General features: G+C 39.3%; 1 protein-coding gene across 1 annotated transcript in view; it reads right to left on the bottom strand.

The window, feature by feature from the left end:
- The window catches only part of LOC127647835 (synaptic vesicle membrane protein VAT-1 homolog), a 45,647-nt gene extending 37,591 nt beyond the window's left edge, over nucleotides 1–8,056 (bottom strand). The window contains exon 1 of the mRNA XM_052132323.1: nucleotides 7,277–8,056. Within this exon, the coding sequence (XP_051988283.1) occupies nucleotides 7,277–7,729 (453 nt within the window). The 5' untranslated portion in view covers nucleotides 7,730–8,056. The remainder of the gene's footprint in view (nucleotides 1–7,276) is intronic.
- Nucleotides 8,057–17,349: the final 9,293 nt, after the last annotated feature.

Raw genomic sequence — 17,349 nt, 5'->3', positions numbered from 1 at the left:
TTATATATTGCATTACTGTTATATGAGGGCCTTTCTCATCAAATATTTATACATGCAATATATTGCCTTCTAAAACCACTTTAATCGCTTCTATCCATAATTGTATCGAACATAAGTCTTTCATTAGTCTACAGCACGCAGCGATCCATTTTCCAATTTAATTCGTCAATCTGTCCAAAATAGATATATTAAAATTGCTTTTTGAAGGATGCGTCAATGTACACATGCGTTAGAGAGATGTTTTTATAGAATCTTACTTTGGATGCATTGCATCATAAACAGCATTTTTAGGATGCCGATTTAATTTAAATTATTTAAACTACGAGAGCCCTGTATTCGGAGTTATGCTCCGTCCAGCTGTGTTTAAATGCAAGGGGTCCTCGTCTTTAGCTGTAGTTCGTCTATACAGCTGCACTTTACCTGTTGAGGTGGAGTTGAGCTTACTGCCCCTGCTGACTGAGACTCGTCAAAACATGAAGGTGATACTTAAAGCATGAATTGTTCCCATGGTAGGAAAATTCCTTTTTACGGTCAGGTAGAATGACTAATTTGTGCCATTTTTTATATAATTAAAAATCGCACCGAAATAATGCGTTAAATCGACAGCCATAATTTTACATGTATTTATCCACAGTTTATCTGACTGCCACCATAATGCATCTGGACTCCGTTTTCTGGTTTCTGTCTACATGAGTAGCAATGTAAAAACCATTGAAACAAGTGATTCAGATGGAGAACAAGAACAATTTTAAAGAGGACCATTATGCAAAATTGACTTTTACATGGTGTTTGTACATAAATGGGAGTCGGCAGTGTGTGTGTGTGTACACAACCACCCTATAATGATAAGTCCACCCTCTCCTCTTTCTTACATTTCAAAAAGAGTGTCAAAATAAACCGTTTTCGTTTCTGCTCTAAAGTGACATCACGTTAGAGCAGGCCTCGCCCACGACTGGTGGCGGACTCCACCCTATTATCACAGATCCCGAGTGATCTACACACAGTCCGCCATTTTTTTCCACGCTGGAGTAGATACAGTGAGAAGAATAATGTCTCTGCTTCATAAGCATCATAAGTCTTCTGTTGTTGGCTGTAAAAGTGAACATAAGTGTCTTCATGTACTTCCGCAGAGCCGCTGAAGACACAGTGGACAAGTTTTGTTTTTGAAGGAAATGCACCCCCAAAACATACACAAATTTTGGTATGTTTGTGCAAAGCATTTCACACCAGACTGCTTTGTGAATAAGTCAATATAAAGCAGGGTTTAAAAAATAATAATATTTAATTCTCAAGCATGGATCAGTACCAACTGTTCATGCTTCAGCTTTACATCCTGAAGATGTAAGTATCACACTTTATATTTTGTGAATGTTTGCAAATAGCCTTTCCGAATGTGCTTGTTAGCTGATTCCAAGGCTAATGCAGCTAAAGTTACCATCTGTCTCTGATTGTATTCACAGAGACCAGAGCTATGTCTGGGGTGGGGAGCAGCAGCTCATTTGCATTTAAAGAGACACACACGAAAACAGCGCGTTTTTGATTCCACCCAAAAAGAGGCATTTACAACATGGTATAATAAATTATCTGTGGGGTATTTTGAGCTGAAACTTCAGACACCATTCTGGGGGCACCTGTGACTTATATTACATCTATAATATAAGGAATAATAGGTCTCCTTTAAGTGTCAGAGTAAAAATTTGTTCAGACTCAACTTGTTGGATGTCATAACTTAAAGTAACCTGGAAACTAACATTGATTCATCGTTTCATGTAATCTAATCCTTAAACTTTGACGGGTGAGGCACTGTCAAAAAACAGTCACTGCAACTCTATAAAGTATCTGCACTATGGAGCTTTAGGGCAATTTGCACTCCTTTAATATGATAAACATCACATTAGCAGCTCAGAACATATGCAGATGTGAGTAAAAACACTGGAGACTGGAAAACAAAAACAGAAAAGAGGGACACTTCCACATTCAGGGAAAAAGGTGGATGAAACCTATGGATCTGATGCTAAATTATGATTTGATGAGCCCTGTTTGAAGTCACTGAAAAACCAGATAAATGCACACCTGCCATTGCACATTCTACATTAATGGCCCAATTTGCTATGTTGCTTGGCAACCATAAAAATTTATGTGAAACTGTGTTTAGTCACTTTATCCACATCCGCTCCATTTAAGCTGCAATAGTAAAATGAGGTCATTCTTTCATCATAGCACCAGCATTATTACGTCACAGAGACTCTTCTGTTCAACCAATGTGAAACATCAACCATTCTTGTTATACTGAGACACTGAAACAACTCTTAAATAAATAAATATTCTTTAGTACCACTAACTGAAAATCTCAGCCTACAACTCACAAAACCATAAATCTCCTTTTATAGCGTAGTTAAACTGCTCTTAAATGGGAGTAAAATTACACTTGAAACAACATCATGTTCCAGTGTCAAATAATCCCCAAATCTCCTTTTCGTATACTTTTCCTAGACCAGAAAATTTCCACACCACAACGTTCAACAGATTCAACTAAAACTGCCCATGTCTCTGCTGTTCACTTACAGATAATCTCTGCATCACTGTTTATTACTGACCTGTCAAGACACACACACACACACACACACACACACACACACACACACACACACACACACACACACACACACACACACACACACACACACACACAGGAAATTCCAGACTGACAATGTTGTCCAGAGGAAGATAATTGTGAACAGATGCATCTGATCCTTGTAGCAGAACTCTGATAAATATTGTGTGTGTAAGCTACAAGTATTATGAATAATTCATAATGAAAATGCTAATACAAGCCAAGAGTGGGCACAAGAGTGCATTTTAGGCATAGCATCTGTCATGTCTTGTGAGAGGGTGTCATGAACGTCAGCATTCTCCTCTACAGTTCTCAAGAGTGTGTTTAGAGAGATGTTTATAGCATAGAGACTACTGCTGTTAAAAGCACCGGTACTTCGGTACCAAGTCGATACTGACATAAAATTAAATATATTTTTTTAAAAATTCACAATACCAGTGTTTCTGCAGTACCGAGCACAGACTTAATTTGGTCGTAGCATGCGGTCTGACTGACAGGACCACTTTCAAATGCTTATGCGCTTATTTATCTTTTTACACTGAAATGCACAATAAATCAAATTACAATGGTGATATGTCCTAGTGTGATTATTAAACCACGTAAGCCAGCATTCGAGCTGATTGCTTTAAATGAATGGTGAAGCTGACCGCTCATAACTCCAAACTCATGACAGAATCAAGCACACTTTGTGTTATGTGAGAGGACAGAACACTCATGGACTGTGAAGCGCAAAGCACATAACACAATTATAGGGCTGGGCAATATGGCCAAAATTGTTATCACGATAGTCTTTCATATTGTTCGATATTTATCACGATATACATTTACACATTGCACGCTTTTTTTTTTTTTTATTTCAAATTTGACAGAAAAAAAAAGAAAAAATTAATTCTAAACCGTCAAAATAGTCTCTACAAAACTGCACAGGGGGTCCAGAGACAGCCAAAGCAGTGGGGTCTGCAGGATCTTTAACCAATTTTACCATTTATCAATTGAAAATGAATGTTAAAAGATCATCTGTTTGTTCAGAAGCATAGTGACATCAGTCCAGTATTCATTGGAATATTTTTCCATTAATACAAAATATTTTTTTATATTTCTTTAGATTCAGTTACCAAAGTATGGGGCATAGAAGCCCTTGTGACTGTGGAATGTTGCTGAATGTGGGTTCAAGGGTGTACCAAGAGAACATTTAGAAAACGTTTTTAAAAAAAAAAAAAAAAAAGTAAAAATAATTTGTATATTTTCATTAAAGTGAGAGACTAGTCTAGCAACTAGTAATTTTAGTCTTTCCTTATCCATTACAGACATCTAATTAATTCTAAAAATTAGAACAGAAATCGATTTGTTTATTACTAAAGGCTCGTAACATGCTGGTTAATAAAGATACATTTAGAAGGGAAAAACGTTTTGGTCCAAAAGGTGCTTTGAAACCACGTTAAATCATGCGGCGCTTCAAGTCTACACACATGCAGGGAAAAGAGGCAACGCATGCGGAGCGGGACAGGGCAGAAATGATGCATGTTTGGTGCTAGAGAACAATATTCAAGATTACGGTGTAGAAAGATTAGAGCTGTTGTCCACATCACTGTTGTTCTGTTGTGCTCTTCACTAGAGACGATGAGGGCACAACCGTTGTCATGAAGTCTTGCGGTGCAGATGGAATCAAAGGCAGCTAGCATTAGCAAGTTCATCCAGTCTGACACTACGTTACCACTGGCGCGTTGTGAGCGAAGCGGAGCATTTTCAATTTATTCCTATGAAAGCCGAGCGTCATGCTCACAAGATGGATCGTAGGATTGGCAGCGGTGCGGAGCAAGCTCTCTCCTAGCGCTGTGAGCACTTTGAGCGGATTTCGTCCGCCCCAGTGGAAACGCAGCCTGAGAAAGCCGAACTGCTTGTGTTTTAGCAACATGCAGTAAATATTGAAAATGCCTCATAAGCTTGTGGATTTTCTTTAAAATGATATCGATATATATCAAGATATCACCCAGCCCCATGCATTTATATAATTAAACCACAGCATTTGCACTTTAATGATTACAATGGGGCCTCGGGGAAGACCCAGGACTAGGTGGAGAGATTACATCTCCACACTGGCCTGGGAACGCCTCGGGGTCCCCCAGTCAGAGCTGGTTAATGTGGCTCGGGATAGGGAAGTTTGGGGCCCCCTGCTGGAGCAGCTGCCTCCGCGACCCGACTTCGGATAAGCGGTTGAAGATGGATGGATGGATTATTACAATGGACCATATAATGAACTGTTCTTTCTGAGAAGTAAAGCTTCCGTCAAAAACACGTCAAAATAAAAGCATGATTCAAAATAAAAGCTATACACCTGAAATTTAAGAAATTGCAACAAAAATATATTACAACTGTACATAAAAGTAATTTTCACTGTAGTAATGTTAATAATAAATAATGATTAATAAATAATAATAATAATAATAAGAATAATAAGGTTTGTTAAACAATTCCATGTTACGTTTAAAAGTCATTGTTCTATTTTCAACATTACAAATTTTAAGAATTAATTTGATTAGATGCCGCTTTGATGGTGAAATTTAATTGAACTATAAAACAAGGAATTCTGAAAAAATAACAAGGAAACATAAGATTTGGGAAAAAAAATAAAACAATTTGTGTAGGCCCTACTCAGAAACACTTGCAATGCATAATTGAGAAACACTTGAAGGAAACATGCACTTATTTTAATTTATTATCTATATTGAAATGTAACTTTAAACATGCTAAAGTAGTGTGTTCAAAGCCACATTAGCATATTTCTGCTGTGGTTTCGAGAACCGTGAAATTTCAGAGACAGTGGCATTGTCTCTCCAGGTCATTTTCTGGACGTTGGGATCAGCAAATTCCTCTCCTCGCATGCTCCAAACAACATGTTTCCCAAAACACATCAAATCTACAAATGTGAGAAGCAGCAATTGTTTGCTTGCTGACATGGTAATAAAGAGAGAAAGAGAAACGGGTGGATGATGACCTTTTAAATTCAATATCAGTGACAGACGAGGCTGAGGAAGGCTAAACCAATATCCTCCTCCTCTGCATCACCAACCAGCCAACGCCTTAGTTCTCACTCTCGTTCTCTCTCTCAACACATACTAGTTTTAAAGGGGTTGTTCACCCATAAATGCCAATTCTGTAATAATTTACACATCCTCATGTTGTTCCAAACCCTTCAATGGAACACAAAAACAGATGGCAACCTCAAAAGCCTATGCTTTCATTGATTTTTTTTTTTCTTCTCCATACAATAAACGTGAATGGAGAATGAGGCTAAGATCTCTTTGTGTTCCACGGATGAAAGAAAGAACAACTGATTTGGAACAACATGAGGGCGAGTAAATGACAGAATTTATTATTCTTTTATTTATTTTTTGGGGGGGATGGACTTTCCCTTTAAATGAGCATTTTCGCCGTTTAAAGTGACCGGTTTTCATTAAACACGTTTATTCTGTGTAAAACAAATATTACCTCCTTTTAGCCAACTCTCATATAAAGACAGAGGCAGCGCCGGTGTATGGCGTTGCCATGAAACGTTGTCATGGAGACCAGCGAAACGACCACCATGCATGACTCATCGATTTGTTCATATGGAGCACATAGAAAGGCTCGAGTCAATCAGTCCACGTCATAACACTACGCTATTTTCTATGAACCGTTTAAAAGCACTGTAACCCGATAATTATGGTTTACAGTTTTTAATCATACGGAATCATCCCGGCCAACTAAATCAAAGTCTGTTTAATCAGATCGCGATACTAAGAAATTGTTTTCACTGGCGTGGTGCCAGCACAAATAGGCGTTGATGTTTAAATAAGGGGGGCGCTTTAATTACAGTTTGAAATGAGAAAAGAGGAGAAAAATCTGGCATGAATGATGAATGATGTCACAATGCGCGAGGCAGATAATTTCCCTCGAGCGCCTCGCCCTTTTTTTCTGCGCGTGGGGAGACTTTCCACGCGCTCACATGACACCGGGCATCGCTGGCACAAATCGGTGACAGTTCAGGAAAAAAAAAAAATATACAAAACCATTCCCAAGTTACTTTAGTATGCTTACAAGACAAATCATCCACGCTGTTGGATGTTGCACGTCTCAGGTGCGACAAGCGCTCATATATCTCTGGCGCGCGCAAGAGGGGCGGTGGTTCCAGCTCCACTGAAAGCGACGCTACCAGAACGCAGTCATTATAATCAAAGAAAAAAATATATTGTGGATTTGATTATAATTGAGGCGTTCTTGTCGCGTCGCTGTAGATGGGGCGATTCATCAGTCAACCGGCTACCGTCAACTAACTACGAACGAGCGGTAAGAGGCGGTGTGTTACTTTTAAACAACTCAAAAGCAATGCTCGCTCCCATGTCAACGCCACAAGAGCTTCGGTGCTACCAGCGCCCCTCCCGCTCCCCTTTTGTCTCCGGTGAAGAACAAGTGAGTGAATAAGACATGAGTTTGAGATTGAGTATTTTTGCAAATAATTCTCAATGTTAGAAGTTATAAGTAGCCTACTTACGTGAACACTTAACAGAAGAAAAAAAAAATCAAATATTCATAAGGCAATGTTAAAATAGCTGCCAAACAAGCTCTTGTAAGATCGAAAGAAATACTCTAAACAGGTGTCTGCCAAAGTGCACAGTTACTCACTTTTCTGTCCTTCACATCTTCTCCGACTGCCTCGATGATCCCGGAGCAGTCCATGCCCGGGGTGACCGGCGGCGAGGGGAGCCGATCGTACAGTCCCTGCCTCGCCATCAGATCGGCGAAGTTCAGCCCGCACATTTTCACGCGCACCATCACCTCGCCGCTCTTGATTGCCGGCTTGCCCTTCTTCACCTGGAGCTTCACCTTATCATAGCCGCCGTAACCGGTGAGCACCAGAGCCCGGTAGCTGAACGTGTCCTCCTCGGCGGCTTTCTCTGCGGCGGGCGCTGGGGTGGCGGCGGCGTCCTCGGTGGACGCGCTGGTGGGCGGTGGGTCAGGTTTGCTCTCGGTTTTCGGGGACTCGGCGGGCGTCTTGGTCTCCTGCTGCTGCTGCTGCTGCTGCTGCTTTTGCTCTTCGGCGTTTTGCTGTTGGGCAGGTGCGTCTTCGCCGGACATGGTCGGAATTTGAGCGGAGAACTTTTTAGCAGAAAAGCGTGGAGATTTGTGTTTGTTTTTCTGCCTCGCGCAGGCGGATGAAAGAGCGCTCTGTGCCCACAAAATACCTCAAAATGGTTTAAAGCCTAACCTAGCCTTTGCAAAAGGATGCTGGAGCCTGAGAAGGTGGAGGACAGAGAGAAAGAAAGGGAGTGGAAGATGCCTCACGACAACTAACGTGTGACCCGAGGCTCTGACAACTATTGAGAAGAAAAACGAGGCGTGGCTAGCTGCAAAGCCCGGATAAATGGAATCGTTCAGGGGGGAGAATAAATGGATTGAAGAGTGCAATGAGGGAGTTTGTGTTGACAGGCAGCTGTGCTGACTTCAATTTAGTAAATGCAGTAAAGCTGTTTTTACTACTCAGCTGAAATTCAGTCGAGAGAATGAGAGGAAGAGGTGTGTTTTGCACTTTTAGAAATGAATATTCCGGGTTCAATTCAAGTTAAGCTCGTTACGTTAAGCAAATTAATTGACATAATGATGATTACCACAAGATTAATTTGGGCTGGCCCCTCATTTTCTCTCCAAAATTTGGCCCTATTCCCTTCCATTTTAAGTGTCTTTTTATTTAAGGGGTTAATCAACAGAATGCCACAAATGCTGTCGATTGAGCTTAACTTGTATTGAACCTGGAATATTTCTTAAGTGCCCTTTTAATGTGCTGTACTCTTGAATCCGATTAACCTCCTGAGACCCGAGCATGACCGCAGTGTGCATTTTCCATTTCCCTTTCTGATTTGTAACTTGTAGCACCTAATAAACATGAAATGTTCTATTTATTTATTTTTAAGAGAAAGTTTCCCTAAATAATGTATGTCCTTGCATTGGGACTAAGCAAGACTAAGTTATAATTTTAAATAATACCAAGTTATATAGATATATCTATTTTTTTCAAATGGTTTATTATGTTTCCAGGAGTGTTGGTTATTCATGTTTTAGAGACGTTACATAAATTGCAGCTGATATTCATAATGCACAAATTAAGAACTACACAAATACACTTGTTTTGATTTTTATGTTACAATGGGTTTTTTTTTCTATGACAACAAAATGTGTATCATTCTGATACAAGTAATGGCCAGCATCGTCCAATTACTGCCAACCATGTTAAAATAAAATGATACGTTATACATTCTGAATCTAAGTACTGATTACTGTCCCATGTCTGCCAACCATGTTGATTGGTGCAAACATCATCTGTAGCCTGAAACAAAACATTTGGTTGGATGCACTGTGGTAATGATAGTTTGCTGTTTGAAATTCAGACTTTGATTGGCTATAATCAAATATGCACTGTCTTAGACATGTAAATAATGTTGCATATTATTCTTCATGATTTGTGAATTCAGGTGACATCATCCTCCGCTCCTCAATCAGTCGTTTACATTTTATGACTCTTCATTTTCTACTGCAAAGAGCTCCAAAAGTTGAACACCACTGAAATCACTCTCATCTTGACCAGTATGATTTGTGCATTTTTTCACAGCAGTTTGTTTTCCTGTCAACCCATTTTAAATCCATGAGTCGGGATTGTGACAAATAAGTGCTCTTCACTTTTCACTTTCACATTTCCAGCAAACACGCAGTCTGTCTTATTTGTTTTAGATAGAGCCTGATTTCCTATGATGGGTCAAAAATATCCTGGAATACCTCAAGTTTTGAATGCAGTCCAATTTTTGTGTGTGTTCAGATGGAAAATGTTGGAAAAGTAACCAAGTCTTGGCCAAGAGATGAAGGATACCGTAATTATTAAAGAAACTAAATCAAAATAAGTAAAAAAAAAAAAAACCCGAACACTGCAGAAGGGTTAAACAAAAGGATCTGTGAAAGATTTCACAAATCCAGTATTGTCTGAAACAAGTGGTTTATTAAATGGCCTCACAAGGACTAAATAATATATATTTTTTCTGATTAATTGTTGACTCCAGAACTCAAAAAATGGTTGAGAGACAAAAACTGATCAGTGAAAACATTCACAAATCATCAAGGTCTTTTTGAGTCTACTGTAACCTGTGAAGATGGTCAATTTTTAGAATTATAATCCGATTTCCTGTTATTACTCAAGGCAATGAGGGTAGATAAGTAAGATGCAATCAAACGTGACCAAATGTGATTTTGAAATTTTCACAAATCAGGCTCTAATTTCAAACCACAAACGGCATTAACCACGGTGTCGGATGTTAAGAGTGAATGCACTTAGCTGCATAGGAAAGCTATAGAGTGCTCCCTATTTAGTGATGCGATGGGTGAAAGGTGCCATTTGTTGTTCCTGGCAGGCTACTCATCCTTACAAGCCCAGAATGGTTAGGATTAAGGTGGGGTTAAGATATCTGCTGCCTCCCAGGAACAAACTGAGGCACCTTTATACAATGGGCATTTAGTGAATGACTTCACCTCCAGTGTGCTATCTGTCTGCACTGGTCTCAGAACGGTTCGAAATGCACCTCATTTTCATCTTAACAATATAAAGCTTCTGAAAGCAAAATGTTTCAGCTTTTGGATGAACCCATTGATTCTCAATGTGATAATGCACAGTACATATTAGATTTCTAAGAGAAAGTAGTCCTATAGTCCACTATAATGGTCACTGTGTTTAACAGTTTGCCATTTCGCAATAAATCGCATCTCGGATGAAACTAGAGACTCTAATCTTGGACAGATTTCAATGTAAAAACTTAATTAGGTTTCATACCAGATGTAGTTTTGTTGGCGTTTCTCCCAAAGAGACAGCCCAGAGTGTCTTGAACTGAAATCAGTGAGTTTAAATTAAACTAAATTATGCATAGCATTTCGCGAAAACAAAACACACAGTCCACGCAGAATGACGCAGGGTTGCACGAGGTTAAAAGTGCACTCAGTAATTTTTTCCTTGTTAAAAAAGTTTTACTCAATGAAATTAATTGCAATTTTGAAGCATATGTAAAATTTTTTAATGAAATCATGAGCACTCAAATGAGATGAATACTCCAGTCATATCAGTAACCTTATAAAAGCTGTTTTATTCTATGGAGCAAGGGCGCCGCATGGGGGCTGCCATGTTAGAATCACATGACCAGCCGAATACTACTCACTTAATCTCAGTAACCGCCCTATTATTGGACACTTTCATGTGTATTAACTTAATCATGGCTGACTGTGAATAGTGATTTTCTACAACAGCATATTTAACTAAAAACAGTTGCGTTTAAATAATGCCGTCTCAATCCCACAAGGTGACAGTTTAAATCCAAGACAACTTGAACAAAAACTTACTGAGTGCAACTTTAAATTCAAACAAGCATATATGATTGTAATGTATATAGAATGTATGGTTTTAACATACATTCGTTTTTTTATGCGTTTTTAGAAATGAATACATTTTGTTGTACAAATCTGAAAAAGAATTCAACAAAATGTAGGCTAATTCTATATTAACACAAACTTTGCTGTGAGAAAATAATGAAATCCTCCCTCCACAGCATATGTGTCAAACTCAAGGCCCGCGGGCCACAACCGGCCCGCAAGTTAATTATCTTTGGCCCGCATGACAAAATGTATTTATTTTTAGAGCTGGCCGCCGGTATATCGGTTCGAATTACGTGGGAGCCAGTGGGAGCTGAGCACATAGAGAGAGGATGAATAATTTATTTTGAATAAAAAAGGAAAAATTACATAAGCAGATCGTCATTCATTCAGCGCACTGATCTATATTCAGCGCTGTGTGGTTGCGCTGTGTCACGTGACAAGCAATGACGCGTCACCATGGAAACATTACCGCGAAAGCGTACCACAAAAATCAACTAACTCTCTCCCAAAAAAATGGCTAAACGAAAGGTGGACTTTGAAAACAGGGGTTTTCAGGACAGTTGGGAGTCACAGTATATGTTCACGGATGTAAAGGGAAAAGCTGTGTGTCTCCTGTGCGGAGACAGCGTGTCTGTAATGAAAGAATACAACATAAGAAGACACTATGAAACGAAGCACCACGACAAATACAAGCATCTGGACACGACACAAAGGCTACAGAAGGTAGAAGAGTTAAAAAGAAGTCTGGTGTCACAGCAGGCTATGTTCACTAAAGCCAAATCACAAAGCGAGGCTGCTGTTAAGGCCAGTTTTATTGTGGCAGCAGAGGTCGCAAAATCAGCCAGGCCCTTTAGCGAGGGGGAATTTGTCAAAAACTGCATGATTAAAGTTTGCGACGCCGTGTGCCCAGAAAAAGGCAAGCATTTTTAAATGTGAGCCTGAGCCGAAACGCTGTTGCTGATCGTGTGCGTCACCTTGCTACCAATCTCCAACAACAGCTTGTGAGAAAGGGAAACGATTTCATAGCATACTCCCTTGCTGTGGATGAGAGCACCGACACTTCTGATACTGCCCAGCTGTCAATTTTCATCCGTGGAGTGGACTCAAGCCTGTGCGTAACAGAAGATTACACTCAATGCATGGCACAACTATGGGGAAAGTTATCTTTGAAGAGGTGTCCAGATGTGTAGATAAAATGCGGTTGCCGTGGGATAAACTTGTGGGACTGACAACAGATGGAGCGCCTGCGATGTGCGGTCAAAAAAGTGGATTGGTGGGGAGGATCCGAGAAAAGATGCAGGAGGAAAACGTCACAGGTGAGCTGACAGCTTATCACTGCATCATACACCAGGAATCCTTGTGTGGCAAAGCTTTGAAAATGGAACATGTGATGAGCATCATAAAAAAAACGGTTAACTTTTTCAAGCCAAAGGTTTAAATCACCGCCAGTTCAAGTCTTTTCTGGCGGAGTTAAGTTCAGAATATGGTGACTTGCCCTATCACACAGAGGTGCGATGGCTAAGCCAGGGAAAGGTGCTGGAAAGATTTTTCGAGTTGCGTGAGGAGATCTGTGAGTTCATGGAAAGCAAAGGAAAAGACACAAAAGAGCTCCGAAATAAAAAGTTTCTGTGTGAAGTGGCGTTTCTGTGTGACATCACGAGCCACCTGAATGCGCTCAACCTGCAGCTTCAGGGGCGGGGCTGTATCATCACTGACATGTACGCTATAGTGAGGGCTTTTAAAACCAAGCTGCGCCTGTGGGAGACGCAGATGCTGCAGGAAGACATGAGCCATTTTCCGCGCTGCCAAACAATGAAAGAGCAGGTCGCTACCACCGTTTTCCCAACTACACAGTTTGCTGAAAAACTCGGCATACTTGGTGCTGAGTTCACATGGCGATTTGCCGATTTTGAAGCTCAAAAAAGCACACGATCAAACCTCCAAATGGAGCCGATTGAGCTCCAATGTAGTGACACACTGAAGGCAAAATATGAGTCTGTGGGCGCTGCAGAATTTCCACGTTTCATCCCCAATACAATGCCCCAGATGCGCTCCCAGGCTGCTCAAACACTCTCTATGTTTGGCAGCACATACTTGTGTGAACAACTCTTCTCTTTGATGAAGATAAACAAAACTTCACACAGGACTCGTCTTACTGATGAACACCTTCACTCAATCCTGAGGATTTCCTCATCTCAGAGCCTGACCCCAGACATTGATGAACTTGTATCCAAGATGAGACACCAAGCATCTGGCTCAGACCAATGAGCAGAGCAGCAAGCAGTGCTTTGACGCATTTTCAGTCTTTAATGCAGTTTCATTTTTGCATTTTTTCTTTCTCTTGCTATAGGACATTTGATTTTCCTTTGAAGTAAATAACTTTTGTAAATAACCATAAGAAATTAGTGAAACTGATTTTATTTATTAATTTTATTTCTTTTATTTCCTAATTAATGTTGTTTTATAGGCAATAATATATAGGCCTTGTTGGTTTCAGGTTCATAATAATAATACGTTGTTTCAATAAGTTTTCAATAAACGTTTAACCTGTCCGGCCCTTGACTTATAGCAATTTTTTAATCTCGGCCCACTGTGTATTTGAGTTTGACACCCCTGCTCCACAGTGATGTCTCCTCAGCAGTGTTGGATGTAATCTGATTACAAAGTAGCGTATTACTGCAATCGAATTACTTTTTAAAAAAGTAGTGTAAAGCATAACATTTTAAATCCCTGTAAACAGATTACAGTTACTGACCTTCAAATAAGTTATTTACTTTTAAGTACATTACTTGTGTTACACATATTTCTAAAATAATTTTGCTCATGCAGAATACACTAACATTTACATTTACATTTATACATTTGGCAGATGCTTTTATCCAAAGCGACTCACAGTGCAATTATTACAGGGACAATCATCCCGGAGCAACCTGGAGTTAAGTGCCTTTCTCAAGGTCACAATGGTGGCGGCTGTGGGATCAAACCAGCTTCTGATTAACAGTTATGTGCTTTAGCCGACTACGCCACAATCAACAAGAAGGAAATATGGCAGCATTTCCCAAAAGCATCGTAAGCCTAATAGATCGTTGAAACCATTGCCGTCAATGGTCTTTATGATCAACTTAATCATGCGATGCTTTTGGGAAACGCAACGCTGGACATTATAGTAATTATTGTATTAGTAATCTGATTACAAAAGAGAAGTGATTAGTAAATGGATTACTTTTATGAGCAAATTTACCCAACACTGCTCCTCAGACCACCAAACCAAACTTTATTTACAATAAAAACATAATACTGTAAAATTATTTCAAATGTTCATGTTACATTCGTTTGACAACTTTTAAGACAATATACAACATGATATTGCAATCTTCACACAGCCAAGTTAAGCCCGCTACAATTCTGTGCGAAGAAGCAATGCAGCATAAAAGCCAGAATAAATGATGCCTGTTCTGACTCACCTCAGCCCCTGGTGTCAAAGGCAGTTCAGATGCTGTTTTGGTTCTGTGTAAATGAAATGCAGCATCAGAGCAGCCTTAAACTATGCAATTAATAGATTGAGCACATATTTCATAATTTAGTTTCATGTTTATAAGTTTGATTTCATATTTCCATTAATTTTATATTTCTATATTAATAATTATATATTTAAAACATTAATCTCATATATATTTATTATTATTTACATTATTGATGCAATTGTAATTGCTGTGGAAATGTATTTATGCCACCTCTGTGCAGCATTAAACAGTTACTTCAAATGAAGCTTCTGTGCCACTTTTGCAGTGTGGCTTTAGAAGTGTAAAACAACACAAAACAACCAAACTAACATAATACCTTACAAATACTGAAAGCAATGCAGGATTTGCTGTGTTCATATTCATGCCAATGTGAGGACAAAAATAACTTTACCTCTTAAGGAAATCAAAATGTTGCACAATCTCAGACAGCATTGTGTTTTCTATTTGACTATTGTGTTTACACGGTGTATGTGTGTAAAAGAATGCATGTTAACACTGCATTTTATAACAACTACATTATGTACAGTTTTACGTGTGTTTTCATTAACTGGAATGTAATTGAACAGAATTGATGTGTGTGTGTGTAAAAGTGTGCACTTGTTTGCGTGTGCTTGCCCTTGGCATGGCTTTGGGGGCATGCTTATGTGCATGTTTGTATAACCAGAAGGCCAAGAGGAAATGTCTATTTATTCCTTCTATTCTCCAAGACAGAACTGGAAATCACAGTAAATGCACAAACCATTGTCAACACGTGAAGGCAGATTATTGCGTCAATGTTTTCGTGAGTGCTCTGACATAAAACAACTACCAACAACCCTTGTCAAAATAGGCATATGCACACTCTATCACCCACCCTGACACATTTGCACAAACATTCAGTACATACACCCACCCACAATTATAGTAAAGGTCACTGAAAATGCACTCTGAGTCATCAACAAGTGCAAAGGAAGTGCTTTGAGAGAAACAGGAAATAAACTGTAGGTTGTGGGGCTGAATGAGTTTTGAAGCTATATAGATCACATCAGTAGAAAAACTAAATAACTGGAATTCTATTTCCTTTTATCAGGTCACCAGCATTCCATAAACACAGACAATAACTAAATAGCTTTAGAGGTCTTAAAATTGTGGCAATCTTGGAAACCACCCAATGTCTCTCTGCAGCTTAGCTGCTTGAGCTCTGGTCTTAAATCTTTGCAAATGAGGTCTGGTCTGGAGCTTGTGTGCCAATCTTACTGCACCCGCCAATGGGGACATAAATCCTCTAATAGCAAAAGAGTCGGGCAAAGTCCTGTTGGCAGGCAACACCTGTGCACCAAATAATATGTAATTTCACCTAGCTCGAGCAGTTAAAATATAAACATGGATGCCACACACACTAGTGTCTTACACACATTTCTTACTTTCATTAAAATATTATTATAGGGGAGAATTGTATGAGAAAGAACCAATTATTAACAAGGGTGCATCACAAAATAGCGACTGTAACCTTCTAGTAATTAGAACATCAGGGTTCATCTCTGACCTGAGTGACAAATAAAGGGTAATAAAAGTTTACAAGGCTATTTGTAGATTGATATGGTGTAGATTTGAAGAAGTGAGCGAGTGAGAGACATCCTGTGTTAACTCTAGACCATATCTCTGAGTGAATAGGCTCCCTCTGCAGTCTTGTTAAGCTGTAAGTGGGTTACACTGTGTGCACAGTAATGCAGTTGAGGTTGTTCACACATACACACATGTACAAAGAAGGGAGAATGGGTCTAGAGTGATGGATGAATGAATGGTGAATTAGCTTTCCTTGGCCCCTTGGGATCTAGAGATGCAAGCGACACGCACACACACACTTCAGTTGTAAATTAAGTGGGTTACTTGTTTAAACCTGCTCAAATTTGTGATAAGATTTACAGAGGTGTCTCTGTTTGTTGGGGGCTAAGACACTAAATATTATGTATACAAACAATGGCGGCCAAAAGTTTGCAATAATGTACAGATTTTGCTCTTATGGAAAGAAATTTGTACTTTTATTCACCACAGTGGCTTTCAACTGATCACAATGTATACTCAGGACATAAATAATTATAATTTGAAAAAAAAAAATCAGAACATCTTAAACTACTTCAAAGAGTTCTCATCAAAAAATCCTCCACATTCAGCAATGACAGCTTTGCAGATCCTTGGCATTCTAGTTGCCAGTTTGTCCAGATACTCACACCCCACACTTCCTGTAGCACTTGCCATAGATGTGGCTGTCATGTCAGGCACATCTCATGCACCTTACAGTCTAGCTGATCCCAAAAAAGCTCAATAGGGTTAAGATCCATAACACTCTTTTCCAATTATCTGTTGTCCAAAAATTTTTTTTTGCCCACTCTAACATTTTCTTTTTGTTTTTCTGTTTCAAAAGTGGCTTTTTCTTTGCAATTCTTCAAATAAGGCCTGCACCCCTGAGTCTTCTCTTTACTGTTGTACATGAAACTGGTGTTGAGTGGGTACAATTCAATGAAGCTGTCAGCTGAGGACTTGTGTGTATATATATATATATATATATACACACACACACACACACACACACAAAACACACACAAAACACACACACAACAGTTAGTTCCTAGATTCTGATTGGATGAGAGACATTCCATGAGTACTGATGTCTCAGAACATCAGTACTTGGATGCTTCACTGTTTGTATCACTCTGCTTGTATAAGAGCAGTGCAGATGTGTAACTAGACATGTCTCTTTACATGTATTTTTGTGACATCACAGATTTT

The sequence above is a fragment of the Xyrauchen texanus genome, chromosome 8 (assembly GCF_025860055.1).
Source record: "Xyrauchen texanus isolate HMW12.3.18 chromosome 8, RBS_HiC_50CHRs, whole genome shotgun sequence".
NCBI lineage: Eukaryota > Metazoa > Chordata > Actinopteri > Cypriniformes > Catostomidae > Xyrauchen > Xyrauchen texanus.
The sequence above is the reverse complement of the archived record's forward strand: the minus strand, read 5'-3'. Positions and strand labels throughout refer to the sequence as shown.